The sequence below is a fragment of the Panulirus ornatus genome, chromosome 42, assembly GCF_036320965.1.
Source record: "Panulirus ornatus isolate Po-2019 chromosome 42, ASM3632096v1, whole genome shotgun sequence".
NCBI classification, from domain to species: domain Eukaryota; kingdom Metazoa; phylum Arthropoda; class Malacostraca; order Decapoda; family Palinuridae; genus Panulirus; species Panulirus ornatus.
The window spans coordinates 11778271-11792598 of NC_092265.1; the positions used below are offsets into that span (position 1 = coordinate 11778271).

The 14328-nt window shown below is 36.3% G+C and overlaps 1 protein-coding gene across 1 annotated transcript in view; it reads right to left on the reverse strand.

Moving 5' to 3' along the window:
• Positions 1 to 699: 699 nt before the first annotated feature.
• Positions 700 to 14328, reverse strand: part of LOC139761902 (uncharacterized) — a 31099-nt gene continuing 17470 nt past the window's right edge. The window contains 3 exon segments of the mRNA XM_071686516.1: positions 700 to 5779; positions 7978 to 8380; positions 8860 to 9032. Of these exon segments, the coding sequence (XP_071542617.1) occupies positions 5659 to 5779; positions 7978 to 8380; positions 8860 to 9032 (697 nt within the window). The 3' untranslated portion in view covers positions 700 to 5658.

Sequence of the window (14328 nt, forward strand, 5' to 3'; positions counted from 1 at the left end):
GAATGAATTCCATATTCATGAACTTGCATGTTATTGCCCAGATGTAAGTATCCCTGGTTATGTACTTAAGAAATCCTTGGGTAACTTTCCCTAATGCTGTTATGTCAGGAATCTGTAATCTTTCCTGAATCATTCAAATATCACATATTAGCCTCAATTTTTTCCATAAAAGAAGATTATCATTACTTTCTTGGTAATGATGATATTTCACTAACTGTTACACGCTATCATATAAAAATACAGTATCCATACAAATATCATCACCATACTATGGCATTAAGTCAACCTCACGGAATCAGGCTTCTCTGCACTCCCTGACATATCTTATGTAAAAGCTAGGGAACGGGCCACTGACAGGCATAGGCCCATGTTGGACCAAGTAAACGTCTGATGATCTAACAAACAAAAGCTCTGCCTTTTGACAGCCTGTAAGCTTGAAGTTAGGGATCCTAGCCTTGCAAAACTAATTCCTATGAAAGGTGCATACTTTTGGGCACTTGGCTCACTCTGTTTAATATAACATTATCGACACTGGTTTTATAATGATACAGTCTTCAACTTAGTAAGCATAATACAAGCCAATATGATTAACAAACTGGGTTTAGTATACAATACACTATATAGAATCAATGCTCATAGTAAAATATCAAGTGAAGGATCACCAATGCTAAGTATGATGAAAATGATGAAAACACCAGGTTAATCAATTTTTTCACTCATATTTCTTTGTTATAAAACATGACAATTCAAAAAACAGTAAGGGCAGCTGCTGGTAAGCCTAGTGTGGCCTCTAGCAAAAGAGTAATGGATAGTCTTACAAATACTTGCTAAGCAGGTGGCTGAAAAACAGTAGATACAGGAGTGCATCAGTGTACATATGTGTGCAAACAAACATATGTGCATGTGCATATGTGGAAGGGGGAACCTAGAGGGAATGCTACCACCTGCACCACAAAAATTCTGCCTTAAGTACAAAACTGTTTCAAAATACAATTTATGGAACACTCATCATAACTTTCTGAGGTAGACTTAACTGCATAAAATAAATAAGCACAAATTGATCTTAAATAAGACAATTAATTTTTTCACATGAGTGTTTAATTTCAACATCAATCATAACATCTACCATGTATTCATTATCTGATTCATCAATATTAATCAGCAGTCAAAGATATATATATGCAACACCAAAATTATAAACTTACAAAAAAGGCATTCAAAAACTAAATCAAGAAAAACTGTTATCCCTTTCTAAACAATCATAAGTCATATCATTTTAAGCAATAATAAGTCATATCAAAGTTAGGATATCAGAAAACTTCTCGTGAAAATTTAAAAATCATATTTCTCAAACATTAACAGACTAAGGGCCTCTGTTATACAAAAATTTCTAGCATCATCCATATCACCTACTATCAATTTTTTGTCTGAGTCCATATGATCGATCAGCAAATCTAGAAACATACACTCAAGAATGAAATAATTTGTTGACATAAAATAAAAAAAACCCAGAACAAATGCATAATCCCTTTCTGAAAAATGAGGTATCAAATCAAAGTGGAGAGATTAGGAAATATTTCATAAAACATTGCCCAAAAATTCAAAACACAAACATTGGATCTTTGCTATAAGTTGCTGTGTCATAAATCCTTTTTCACAAATATAGATGATGAATTCTGAAATGTATATCAAAACAGTATAAAAATGAGTGGTAATTGCCAAGCAACTTATATCTGTGGCTCTGGTAAGAAAAACACTAGGAAAAAAATTAATCTAGAAACACAATCTAATGTTTTGAGGTGTTTTAATAGTGGAGAAAGGGCAGTGGATACTATCAGAGTGCTCAGCCTAACACCTAGGTTGATAAAAAATTTACAAAATTACAAACAAACTGTACACAAAATTGATTTCAAAGGGTGACATTTCAAATGGCATCTGTACTGAATAAATGGAATTTGGAAAAGATGGAAAGCCTTTCAGGAGTTCTAAGTGAAGGTCAAAATAAGTGTAACATACTAATTGGTGCAATACTTATTAAATAAATATATGACTTTATATGGTATTTATATGTATTTCACATCAAAGAAATTTTCTCAACTTATAATAATATAATTTTTGGTACAATACTTAATATGTATGAGAAATAACTTTGACAAGAAATGTCCTAAAGGTCCATGTTAAAGTTGGGTTCACAGTACTTCATTTAATTCAAAAATCCCACTTTTTAAGAAAGCATCTCCTGTAAAGAGAAGATCTGGACACAAGTACTCTGATGTAACTCCTTTTAATCTAATCAAAACTTGGTTTATATTAATACATGCATTTACTGAATTTCTAACTTTAAATCTAGAACTATAATTCTAATATTTCAATATCCAGCATGCTTCTTTGAGAACATCAAGTATCAAATTATGAAATACAATACGAACAAAAAGATATGTCATTTAGTTTACAGAGAAGCTTCCTGACAAGTGGTTTATGATATTGATTTTCTACCATGAATAAAACATGAAAGAACACCCTTCATTAACAGTAAGAAAAAGCCATGCACCGTTTCCCTTATTTTGCAAATAAAAATGCATTTTAAGAAAGGCCATGCAAGGCAAACTTAGCTCACAGGGTAAAATGATGATTAGGATCAATCCCCCTAACCCAAGCTTTGCACTCGTACCTCTCATACACTGACACAAAACTTGTATAGAATACATGAAATAAAACATTCCTTGTAATAGCTAGAGCCTAAAACCTGCTGCATAATTCAATAATGGTTCAAGAGAAGCAAAAGTTTGGTGTCACATCATTAGAGTTTATTATATATTTTCCTTTATATTTTTTGCTTGTTCTTGATTATGTTGACATATTTCATAAAGATGCACTCCAACCTTGATAATGCATGGTTTAATTACCCATGTTCCTATTTATCTGAATACAGAAATTCTAGTGAAGCTCAGCGGCAGAGGAATTTGTAACCTAACTTTCCTATCATGAAGCAGTCGTTATCTGCTTGAACTGAACAATACAAAAGTAAATAAAGGAAAAACTGTCACAGAAAGTAGAGAAAAACTGTTGAGTTAGATGAAGAAATCTTGATGGTTTAAAGAGTAAGAACAAGGGGACAACATGAATATTGGATAAAATACTATTACATAAGCAGAGGAGCAATAATTTTACTTTTCTTTTAGAACTGCTTAGAAGTCAACTGGAAAGATAATTTACCAGTTGACACTAGCAAATAATGAATACTCTTATTCACTTACCAAAATAACACCAATGTAGCAACAACACTCTATTACCCCAAACCCAATCACTTATATATTATATTTGATATAAAAATTCATTTATAATAATTCTAATCATGTACAGTACATAAAACAAGTGGAAAGAAATTTAACAGGAATAAGAAAGTAGCATATTCCAAGAAAAAATTACAAACATACTTTTGCATTATGGTTGAATCAGAGCTAAGTAAGAATTTTCTACACTTCTCATGGAGAAAGTCCTAACTGTAAAGACCCACTGAGAAACTAACTAAAGTCCAACTCTAAAAACTAGTCAGGTCATAAGCACAACCAATGGGATACATCTACACAGGTCCACTGCAGTGCCATCTTGTCAACCCCACCCAATAGTAAAAAGTCTTGTGATACCTACTTCCTGAGATAAAAACATATTCATAATCTTGGAAGGCTGGAGGTAGAGCTCAATCTCTACAATCATTATTCAGTTATACATGAAATTTGAGATTCTTTCTTCAAAACCCTTTTCTATGTTAAAAAGGTACGAGCTTAAATAAAAGACCAAAGCTACTCAACAAGGACAAGATGCAGATCCTTTTGTCATTGAAAGAAAAATGTTAATGTGAATAAGATATATACCCCTAGTCATTTAATTCTGATTAGCGGATACTGTATTCACATTTGTTCACTATAGTTTCTATCTGGAAATCAAGTGAGAATATATTAAGAAAGCAAGTCATGGGTCTTTCTAACTCTGTCTAACCTGAAAGGGAAAAGTTGGTTTACACCATCTGAGATTACTGATTCCTGTACTGGAATACTGGCTCCATATATGTTTACATTCCGTACCTAAGTTAATAAGCTAAAGTATATACAAGTATTTATACTAGTTCAAAATCTAGAATCAACATTATATCACAAACCTGCAGGAAATGACAGAAAGAAGCCAAAAAAAAAAAAAAAAAAAAAAAAAAAAATGCAAAGGTCAATACAATAATATATCATCCAGATGAGATTTTTCAAAACTGACAAATATCTTTTTTTAAAGTATTCCTGATACAGTGCTAATATCAAAATTTCTTCATACACGTCATTGCATCGGTTTGTAAGATAAATTAATACTTTCCACATAATCTCAATAAACAACTACCACCTGACTGTTAAGTAGCACCCAAAATATTTCAGTAAGTTACTGCTTGAATGTCAAGTTGTAACTAAATATATATTTTCTGGAATACTACAGCTATATCCATTTAATGGTTCATGAATGCCCCATGATTTGATAACTGAAAACTGCACCAGATACCAACAATGTGAAGATCTTTGGTGTAGGAACAGGAACTGGTTCAAATGAGTATGACACATGAAGTACATACTCCACTTTTGCTTTATTTTTACTTCACTTCCTCAAGCAGTAATGCAGTTAACTTTCATCATAAAAAAATACACATGCATATCACCTCTTCCAGGCTTTGGATATTCAAACCAATTCCCATTAGTAACTTCTAATAAATCCGAGACTAAAATATCTACTGTCATCACTATTCATATAAGGGACTTATACATCCCCCTTTGTGAAAGCACTCGTCATATGTACTTCACTGTAAAACAATGTACAACACCATCATATTAGCAAAACAAACAAAAAGCAGCAGATATCAATTTGCAAGGGAAATATATTATTCCAAAATGATAGTTGATATTGTCTCCTTTTCAAGGAATAAAAATGAATGACAAAAACAGTACATTACACAAAAGTTTTCTGAAAGAGAAAATTTTGAACTAAATTTCTTTGCATTCATAATCACTTAACTACTACAATGAACCTAAAGGTTTCCTGGCACTTTAGTCAATTAAAAACATTTATAACGGGATAAGTGAAACTTTGATTTTCTCTCAATGCAAACCAAGTTGCTCAAAACATTTTCTACACTTGTGAAGAAAGCCAGTCCTTTACACAAATAAAACTTCCTTCCTTGTACTTTATACAGACTGACCATTTGATTGAAGTGCAATAAATATTCACAAAAAATGAATCACATCATAAATAAGTAAAATAATAACTGAGAAGAATGTAATACAACAAAGAACAGAAATTATGCTATGAATGGTGTATGTTTTTAATTACTGTTAGCCCAGACATACTTGCACTACTGATCTAATATGAAAGTCTAGAGTGTATTCTGAATTAATGTGTGCTTACTACTGATTACATGTGATCATGAACAGATGAAATACCACTCACTTGTGCAATGCAAAGAATACTGTAGAGCCTTTAATTGTTATTAAAGTCAAGAAGATTATACTCCTTACAATGAAGCCCCTTTGCCAAGACATACTATCATATATCTAGTATTTCTGGTCTCACATACTGAAAGCATAAGCATTAGTCATTACAACAGTAACTTTTCAGGTAGTGGACCTATACCCAAACAAGACGATGTTCAGAGTCGTTGAGTGTCCTTGATACACAGCTCCGGTTTGGAAGGGAAGAGAAGCGATGATCATCATGAGCTGATGACGACTCACCCACCACCAATAAGCTGTAGGAGGACATGCACAAAGGGTCAGCCACAGCACTACGTTCACACACACATAATTATTTGAAAGTCATTCACTCAAGAACTTCCCAAAGCAATGTACCTTCTTCTGACACAATGGATGTTGCCAAATGCAGTGATTCCAACCTCATGTATCATGAAAATTCCCTGAACCATGGCATTAGTAAGTGATATGCAAGTACTGTATAAAAATGTGCTGATTTTAAGGTGTTAAATACATAAACCACATGTATCATAATGTTAGAGTACCATAACCCAGTAAAATGTGTTGTAATTGTCTTACCCATACCATAGCTTATGAAAAACTCATATCCATAAATTCAAATTAGCACATAATGCATACTATGCACATATACACATAAGTATGCAATTTCCTTCTATGTGCATCAGGAACAGATGAAGGCCACACCTGCTCACATCCATTCTCTAGCTGTCATGTGTAATGCAACAAACTCACAACTCCTATCCACATCCAGGTCCCACAGACCTTTCCATAGTTTAACAGACGCTTCACATGTCCTGGTTCAGTCCACAGACAGTACATCAACCCAAGTGCACCACACCATTTCAATTCACTCTATCCTGTGCATGCCTTTCACCCTCCAGCATATTTAGGCCCTGACTGCTCAAAATCTTTTCCACTCCACCCTTCCATCTCCAATATGGTCTCCACATTCTTGTTCTTGCCACTTCTGACACATACATCCTCTCTTACAACCTTTCCTAATTCATTCCCTACATAAGTACAAACCAATTCAGCCCATCCTTCATTGCTCTCAACCACACTATTTCTATTACCCTTTCATTACTTAATCAAACCATATATATTATCCCTGGTTGAAAGAATACTGCCCAAGTATTCCCTGCATGTCATAAAAGGCAAATAAGAGGGGCAGAAGCAGGTGGCTGGAAAACTTCCCTTCCTGTAAACTTTCCAAAAGAAGGAACAGAGCAAGGAGCCATGTGAGGATTTTCCCCTCTAAGGCTCAGTCATCTGCTCTTGATGCTACCTCACTCATGTGGGAAATGGTGAGCATGCATGAAAAAATATATATATTTTCTTCTTTTCTTTCATACTTGATTGCCATTTTGTGCATTAAAGAGGTAGCACCAGGAACAAACAAAGAAAGGCTACATCCACTCACATCCATTCTCAAGCTGTCATGTGTAATGCACCAAAAATATGTGTGTGGGTGTGTGTGTGTGTCTGCATTTGGGGTGTGTCATGTGTACATCAACATAATCAGCTGACCAGGTAGTACGGAAAATAAGTGGATTATATCATAATCTTTATAGCATGTCACCCCACAACAATACCAGGAGGCCTCCAGTTATGATGCTCTGCCTCACGATGTTTCAGACTTATATAACTCTAGAATTAGGGTGCGATATATCATCTTAAGACATATCAAAGTTAGGGCTTCTTGTACTGACTTATAACAAAGATCTTCACATTGCAACAGACTGAAAAACAAAATCAAAAAATTTAGTTATGTATTCTCAACGCCTAAAAGAATATTTAAATTAACAAATATGTTAAAATAATCTGAGGTAGTTGTACCCTTATCATGCATATCCCATCAGTCTGGAAACTATGTTCATTTGTGTTCCACTCTACCCCATCATTTACTGCAACCACAGTAAATGTTAGACACTCACTGGTGTACAGGGTATAAGGTTATCATTCAAGGTCTGATACTGGTCAAAAACTTATTCTGTCACCTTAATGTCTTTAATACTAGTTTATCAGCATTACTTGTAATATACTATACTACATTTGTTGAATGAGATATTTCAGTGGTGATATAGATAACCCCTTCTCATTCCCAGTAATCCTTAGTCAACCCTATCCCATTCTAACAGAACCTAAAGCCCTTATCACCATTTTTCAGTACAGCAACATACCTTTTCAGTGTGTTCTAAAATATCATCAAAGTTACGTCATGACAGAGTGCATTTGGGTGGTAAGCTAAACTGCTTTGTGCTCTATAACCTATTCATAAGAATCACACCAGGAAAAATATGATTGGGAACATAAACCCTTGATAATGTGGGTTCCAATGGCCCAGAGTAAGATGCTGCAACAGGTGCCAGGAGTTCATCCTTATCATAAGCCGAGGCCTCCTGGTATGACTAATAATCACCAAAAATCTTTTGTTTCAAATTCATGGCAATCTTACCTCAGTGGTTGTGGGTTACTATTCACATCCACTAAAGACTGTGTTTGTGATACATCATCCCTGATTGTATCATTATTTATCCTTGGAGCTACACCGATGTTGTTTGTGCTATTATAATTTTGGTTTACAGCTGGACTAGCATTGTTTTCACTCATTTCTGCAATATTTTGGTTCTTGTCTCCTGGGGTGTTATCATGATGAAGAGTGCCTGTACCCTGTTTGTCTTCTCCATGTCCACTGTTCTGCCGCCCACCATGAATTTCCTTAGTAACTGCCTTATTATCGCTTTTTTCCACTGAAGTAACAGAAGAACTACCTTCAGTCTTCATACTTCTGCTGCTGCTGCTGTTGCTGTTTACAGATGATCCTGATTTCTTTGGCTCCAAGTTAAGTTTCAATATACCTGATGAAAAGTCGTGCTTTGAACCAACCATATTTAAAGACATGGGGGGATTATATCTAAGCACCCTCTACACTACTAGCAACAAAACTGCAAGAGAAACTATAAATTTGAGAATGAGAAGGAAATCATTATCTAACTCCTAAGATTTTTATATCAGGGTTGCAACCAACATAGATTCATATGGCTATCATGAGTAGGAAACCAAAATAATTGTGGTAACAGTATGAGTAATCAATCCTATTCTATATAAGATTAAAGGTTAGACCAAAGACACCAGCATTTGGCCTGCATAAGTGATATGCATCACAAGTGAAGGGTGAAGAAATAATAAATGGTCATACAAAGAGTGATAAAATCACATCAATCAGTACATGCTTGTTTATAATCAGTAGTAAATCTCACACACCCAACAACTTCTCACTTCACCTTTAACTAAGTTGAATTCAAATCCAATGAAAATCTTAACAAAAACAACTTACTATCACTTCTCATGAGTGACTTAAGAGAGGCAATGAGTTCTCTGGCCCTTGATGCCAAGAAGTCAGAGGTGAGTGATCGTCCTCTGTCATGGTTTAATGGAGCTCCAGTATTACTGTGACTGGATCCAGAAGCAGCTGATGCCACACAATATGTGCTGACTGCACGGTTCACTCTGTAACAGTTATCATTTCCTTAATAACAAATAAATATGTGAATAATACATCTTAAAGTGCAAACTGTTAATACTGAATCCAATGGTTTAATTAATACTGCAGTCTTCACACTACCTTTAGGCTAAAGATATAATCTTTCTACAATATACACTAAACAATCTCATTTATCTATTCACAATAAAATACAGCTCACCAAATTAAAGTTAGGATTAATTCATAACCTCTAAACATACCATGTGCTTGTTTTATTCCTGTACATTACAGCATATTTTCCTGGAGGCATCTAACAGGGGCTGGTGATGCTGTTTCCTGAGAGGTGGGCTGGTGCAGAGAATACATAAAGGAAAGCAAGGATGAATATGTACATGTGTATATATATATGCATATGCGTAGGTGTATGTAAGTGGATGGGTCTTTCCTCGTCTGCTTCCTGGCACTACCTCACTAACACAGGAAACTGTGATCAAGTATAATAACAACAATAACAATAACAATAATAATAATAATAATAATAATAATAATAATAATAATAATAACAATAATTTATCCCTGGGGATAGGGGAGAAAGAATACCTCCCACGTATTCCCTGCGTGTCGTAGAAGGCGACTAAAAGGGGAGGGAGCGGGTGGCTGGAAATCCTCCCCTTTCTTTTTTTTTTTTTTAATTTTCCAAAAGAAGGAACAGAGAAGGGGGTCAGGTGAGGATATTCCCTCTAAGGCCCAGTTCTCTGTTCTTAACACTACCTCGCTAACGTGGGAAATGGCAAATAGTATGAAAAAAAAAAAAATAACAATAATTATCATTCTTATTGTTGTGTTAGCAGCTTTGATACCTGAGACTGAGTTATAGTGATGGGTGATTTAAATGCAAAAATGAGTAATGTGGCAGTTGAGGGTATAATTGGTGTACATGGGGTTTTCAGTGTTGTAAATGGAAATGGTGAAGAGCTTGTAGATTAGTGAGCTGAAAAAGGACTGGTGACTAGGAATATCTGGTTTAAAAAGAGAGTTATACATAAGTATATGTAGGTAAGTAAGAGAGATGGTCAGAAAGAGTTATTGGATTACGTATTAATTGATAGGCGAGCAAAAGAGAGACTTTTGGATGTTAATGTGCTGAGAGGGGTAAGTGAAGGGATGTCTGAATATGTACATGTGTATATATGTATGCATATGCGTACGCAAAGGTGAAGATCTAGAGGTTTTCAGAAAAGAAGAGTGTTGGGGTTAAGAGAGTGGTGAAAGTAAGTGAGCTTGGAAAGGAGACGTGTGTGAGGAAGTACCAGAAGAGATTGAGTGCAGAATGGAAAAAAAAAAAGTGAGAAAAAATTATGTAAGGGAAGTGGGGGAAGAATGGGATGTATCTAGGGAAGCAGTGATGGCTTGTGCAAAAGATGCTTGTGGCATGAGAAAGGTGGGAGGTGGGCAGATTAGAAAGGGTAGTGAGTGGTGGGATGAAGAAGTAAGATTGTTAGTGAAAGAGAAGAGAGAGGCGTTTGGATGCTTTTTGCAGGGAAGTAGTGAGAATGACTGGGAGATGTATAAAAGAAAGGTGCAAGAGGTGAAAAAAAGGGCAAATAAGAGTTGGGGTGAGAGAGTATCATTAAATTTTAGGGAGAATAAAAAGATGTTTTGGAAGGAGGTAAATAAAGTGCATAAGGCAAAAGAACAAATGGGAACATCATTGAAGGGGCTAATGGGGAGGTAATAAAAATTAGTAGTGAAGTGAGGAGATGGAGAGTATTTTGAAGGTTTGTTGAATGAGTTTGATGATAGAGAGGCAGATATAGGGTGCTTTGGTCAAAGTGGTGTGCGAAGTGAGAGGGTCAGGGAGAATGGTTTGGTAAACAGAGAAGAGGCAGTGAAAGCTTTCCAGAAGATGAAGGCCGACAAGGCGGTGGGTTTGGATGGTACTACAGTGGAATCTATCAAAAAAGGTGGTGACTGTCTTGCTGACTGGTTGGTAAGGATATTCAATGTATGTATGGTTTATGATGCAGTGCCTGAGGACTAGCATAATGCATGCACAGTGCCATTGAACAAAGGCAAAGGGGATAAAGGTGAGTGTTCACATTACAGGGGTATAAGTTTGTTGAGTATTTTTGGAAAATTATATGGGAGGGTACTGATTGAGAGGGTAAAGGCATGTGTAAAGCATCAGATTGGGGAAGAGCAGTGTGGTATCAGAAGTGGTAGAGGATGTGTGGATCAGGTGTTTGCTTTGAAGAATGTATGCAAGAGCAAGAAATACTTAGAAAAACAGATCTATTTGTATGTAGCATTTATCTATCTGGAGAAGGCATATGACAGAGTTGATAGAGATGCTTTGTGGAAGGTCTTAAAAGTATATGGTGTGGGAGGTAAGTTGCTAGAAGCATTGAAAAGTTTTCATCAAGGATGTAAGGCATGTGTACGAGTAGGAAGGAAGGAAGGAAAGTGATTGGTTCCCAGTGAATGTCGGTTTGCAGCAGGGGTGCGTGATGTCTCCATGGTTGTTTAATTTGTTTATGGATGGGGTTGTTAGGGAGGTGAATGCAAGAGTTTTGGTGAGAGGAGCAAGTATGCAGTCTGTTGGGGATGAGAGGGCTTGGGAAGTGAGTCAGCTGTTGTTTGCTGATGATACAGCACTGGTGGCTGATTCGGGTGAGAAACTGCAGAAGTTCATGACTGAGTTTGGTAAAGTGTGTGAAAGAAGAAAGCTGAGAGTTAATGTGAATAAAAGCAAAGTAATCAGGTTCGGTAGGGTTGAGGGACAATTAATTGGGAGGTAAGTTTGAATGGAGAAAAACTGGAGGAAGTGAAATGTTTCAGATATCTGGAAGTGGATTTAGCAGTAGATGGAACCATGGAAGTAGAAGTGAGTCATAGGGTAAGGGAGGGGGCGAAGGTTCTGGGAATGTTGATGAATGTGTGGTAGGCAAGAATGTTATCTCAGAAAGCAAAAATAGGTATGTTTGAAGGAATTGTGGTTCCAACAATGTATATGGTTGTGAGGTATGGGCCATAGATAGAGTTTTGCGGAGGAGGGTGGATGTGTTGGAAATGAGATGTTTTAGGACAATAAGTGGTGTGAGGTGGTTTGATCGAGTAAGTAATGAAAGGGTAAGAGAGATGTGTGGTAATAAAAAGAGTGTGGTTGAGAAAGCAGAAGTGGGTGTATTGAAATGGTTTGGTAACACAGAAAATGAGTGAAGAAAGATTGACAAAGAGGACGTATGTGTCAGAGGTGGAGGGAACGAGAAGTAGTAGACCAAATTGGAGGTGGAAGGATGGAGTGAAAAAGATTTTGAGTGATCGGGGCCAGAACATACAGGAGGGTGAAAGGCATGCAAGGAATAGAGTGAATTGGAACAATGTGGTATACTGGGGTCGACGTGCTGTCAATGGATTGAACCAGGGCATGTGAAGCGTCTGGGGTAAACCATGGAAAGTTTTGTGGGGCCTGGATGTGGAAAGGGTGCTGTGGTTTCAGTGCACTACACATAACAGCTAGAGACTGAGTGTGAACGAATGTGGCCTTTGTTGTCTTTTCCTAGTGCTACCTCATATGCATGTGGGAGGAGGGGGGGGCATTTTGTTGTGGTGGGGTGGCAGGAGGAATGGATGGAGGCAGCATGTATGAATGTGTACATGTGTATATATTCCTAAGAGTCCACGGGGAAAATGAAACACGATAAGTTTCCAAGTGCACTTTCGTGCAATAATCACATCATCAGGGGAGACACAAGAGAGAAATATAACAGTCAGTTGAAATACAATAAAGAGATAATCGCATGTTTACCAAATGGCGTCCTAGCTACGTCTCTTTGTTGTATATCAACTGACTATTATATTTCTCTCTTGTGTCTCCCCTTATGATGTGATTATTACATGAAAGTGCATTTGGGAACTTATCGGGAACTTATCGTGTTTCATTTTCCCTGTGGACTCTTAGGAATATACTTGATGATGCACAAAATTGTGATCCTTTTCAACAATGTGTATATATGTCTGTGTATGTGCATGTATGTATATGATCAAATGTACAGGTATGCATATGTGCATGTGTGGGCGTTCATGTATATACATGTGTATGTGGGTGGGTAGGGCCATTCTTTCATCTGTTTAATTGCGCTACCTCACTAACATGGGAAACAGCAACAAAGTATAATAAATATAAAATAAAGAACATAAGAAGTGAGGACACTGCAAGAGGCCTATTGGCTCGTGCTAAGCAGGTCCTGAGTCTGTCCAAACTACAACTAAACGCCTGAACCTATAAACATATCCAACCTTCGTTTAAAGCTACCTAAAGACCTAGCTTCCACTATTGTACTTGGCAGCTTGTGCCATAAACCTACTACCCTATTCCTAAACCAATATTTACCTACATCTGACCTGAATCTATTTTTTTCTAAGTTAAATCCATTATTTCTTGTCCTATACAGTGGCTCCATTCTAAGAAATTTATTCATGTTATCTTTACCCTTCATCCATTTAAAAACTTCAATCATATCTCCTTCAGCCCTTCTCCTCTTAAGTGAGTGTAAATTCAGTCTTTTTAACCTTTCTTCATAAGTGAGGTTCCTAATTCCAGGCAGCATTTTTGTCATTTGCCTTTGTACTCCCTCTGAATAATCTATATCAACTGCATATAGCATGGTGCCCAAAACTGTACTGCATAAACCAAATGTGGTCTCACCAATGCAAGATAGTTACAATAATACTCTAGGAGTTATACTGCTAACAGTCCTATCAATGAACCTTAACATCCTATTAGCCTTATTACACACTTTAATACATTGTTGCCGAGGCTTAAGATCCTTGCTAACCAATATTCCTAAATCTCTTTTGCATTCTGTTTTACCAAAAGTAGTATCGTCCAGTTTGTTATTACTGTTCCTGTCTTTACCTACACTAAGTGTTCTATATCTATCCATGCTTGAATTCCTTTTTCTGTGTATCTGTCCATTCTGATACTCTATTTAAGTCCTGCAAATTCACTGAATTTTCATCTGAGTCAATTATGGCCCCTATTCGTTAGGTGGAGACAAAAGCATCACGATACAAGAGATACTAATTTATCCATGGAAAGACATACATAGCTATATGCATAGCATAACACAAAGAAGAAATGCAGCCTGAGTAACTTTCAGCTCAGATCTAAAGCTCCAAAGATTTATGAGCATTTAAGTAAGGAAGACAATATAGGTAAGCTTGAGCCACTTCAACCAAGTATAGGATAGCTAGATAAGTTCATTCAACATCAGAAGCTATATAATGTCAGCTCAGGTCTAAGGCTCTGAAGAATTATGA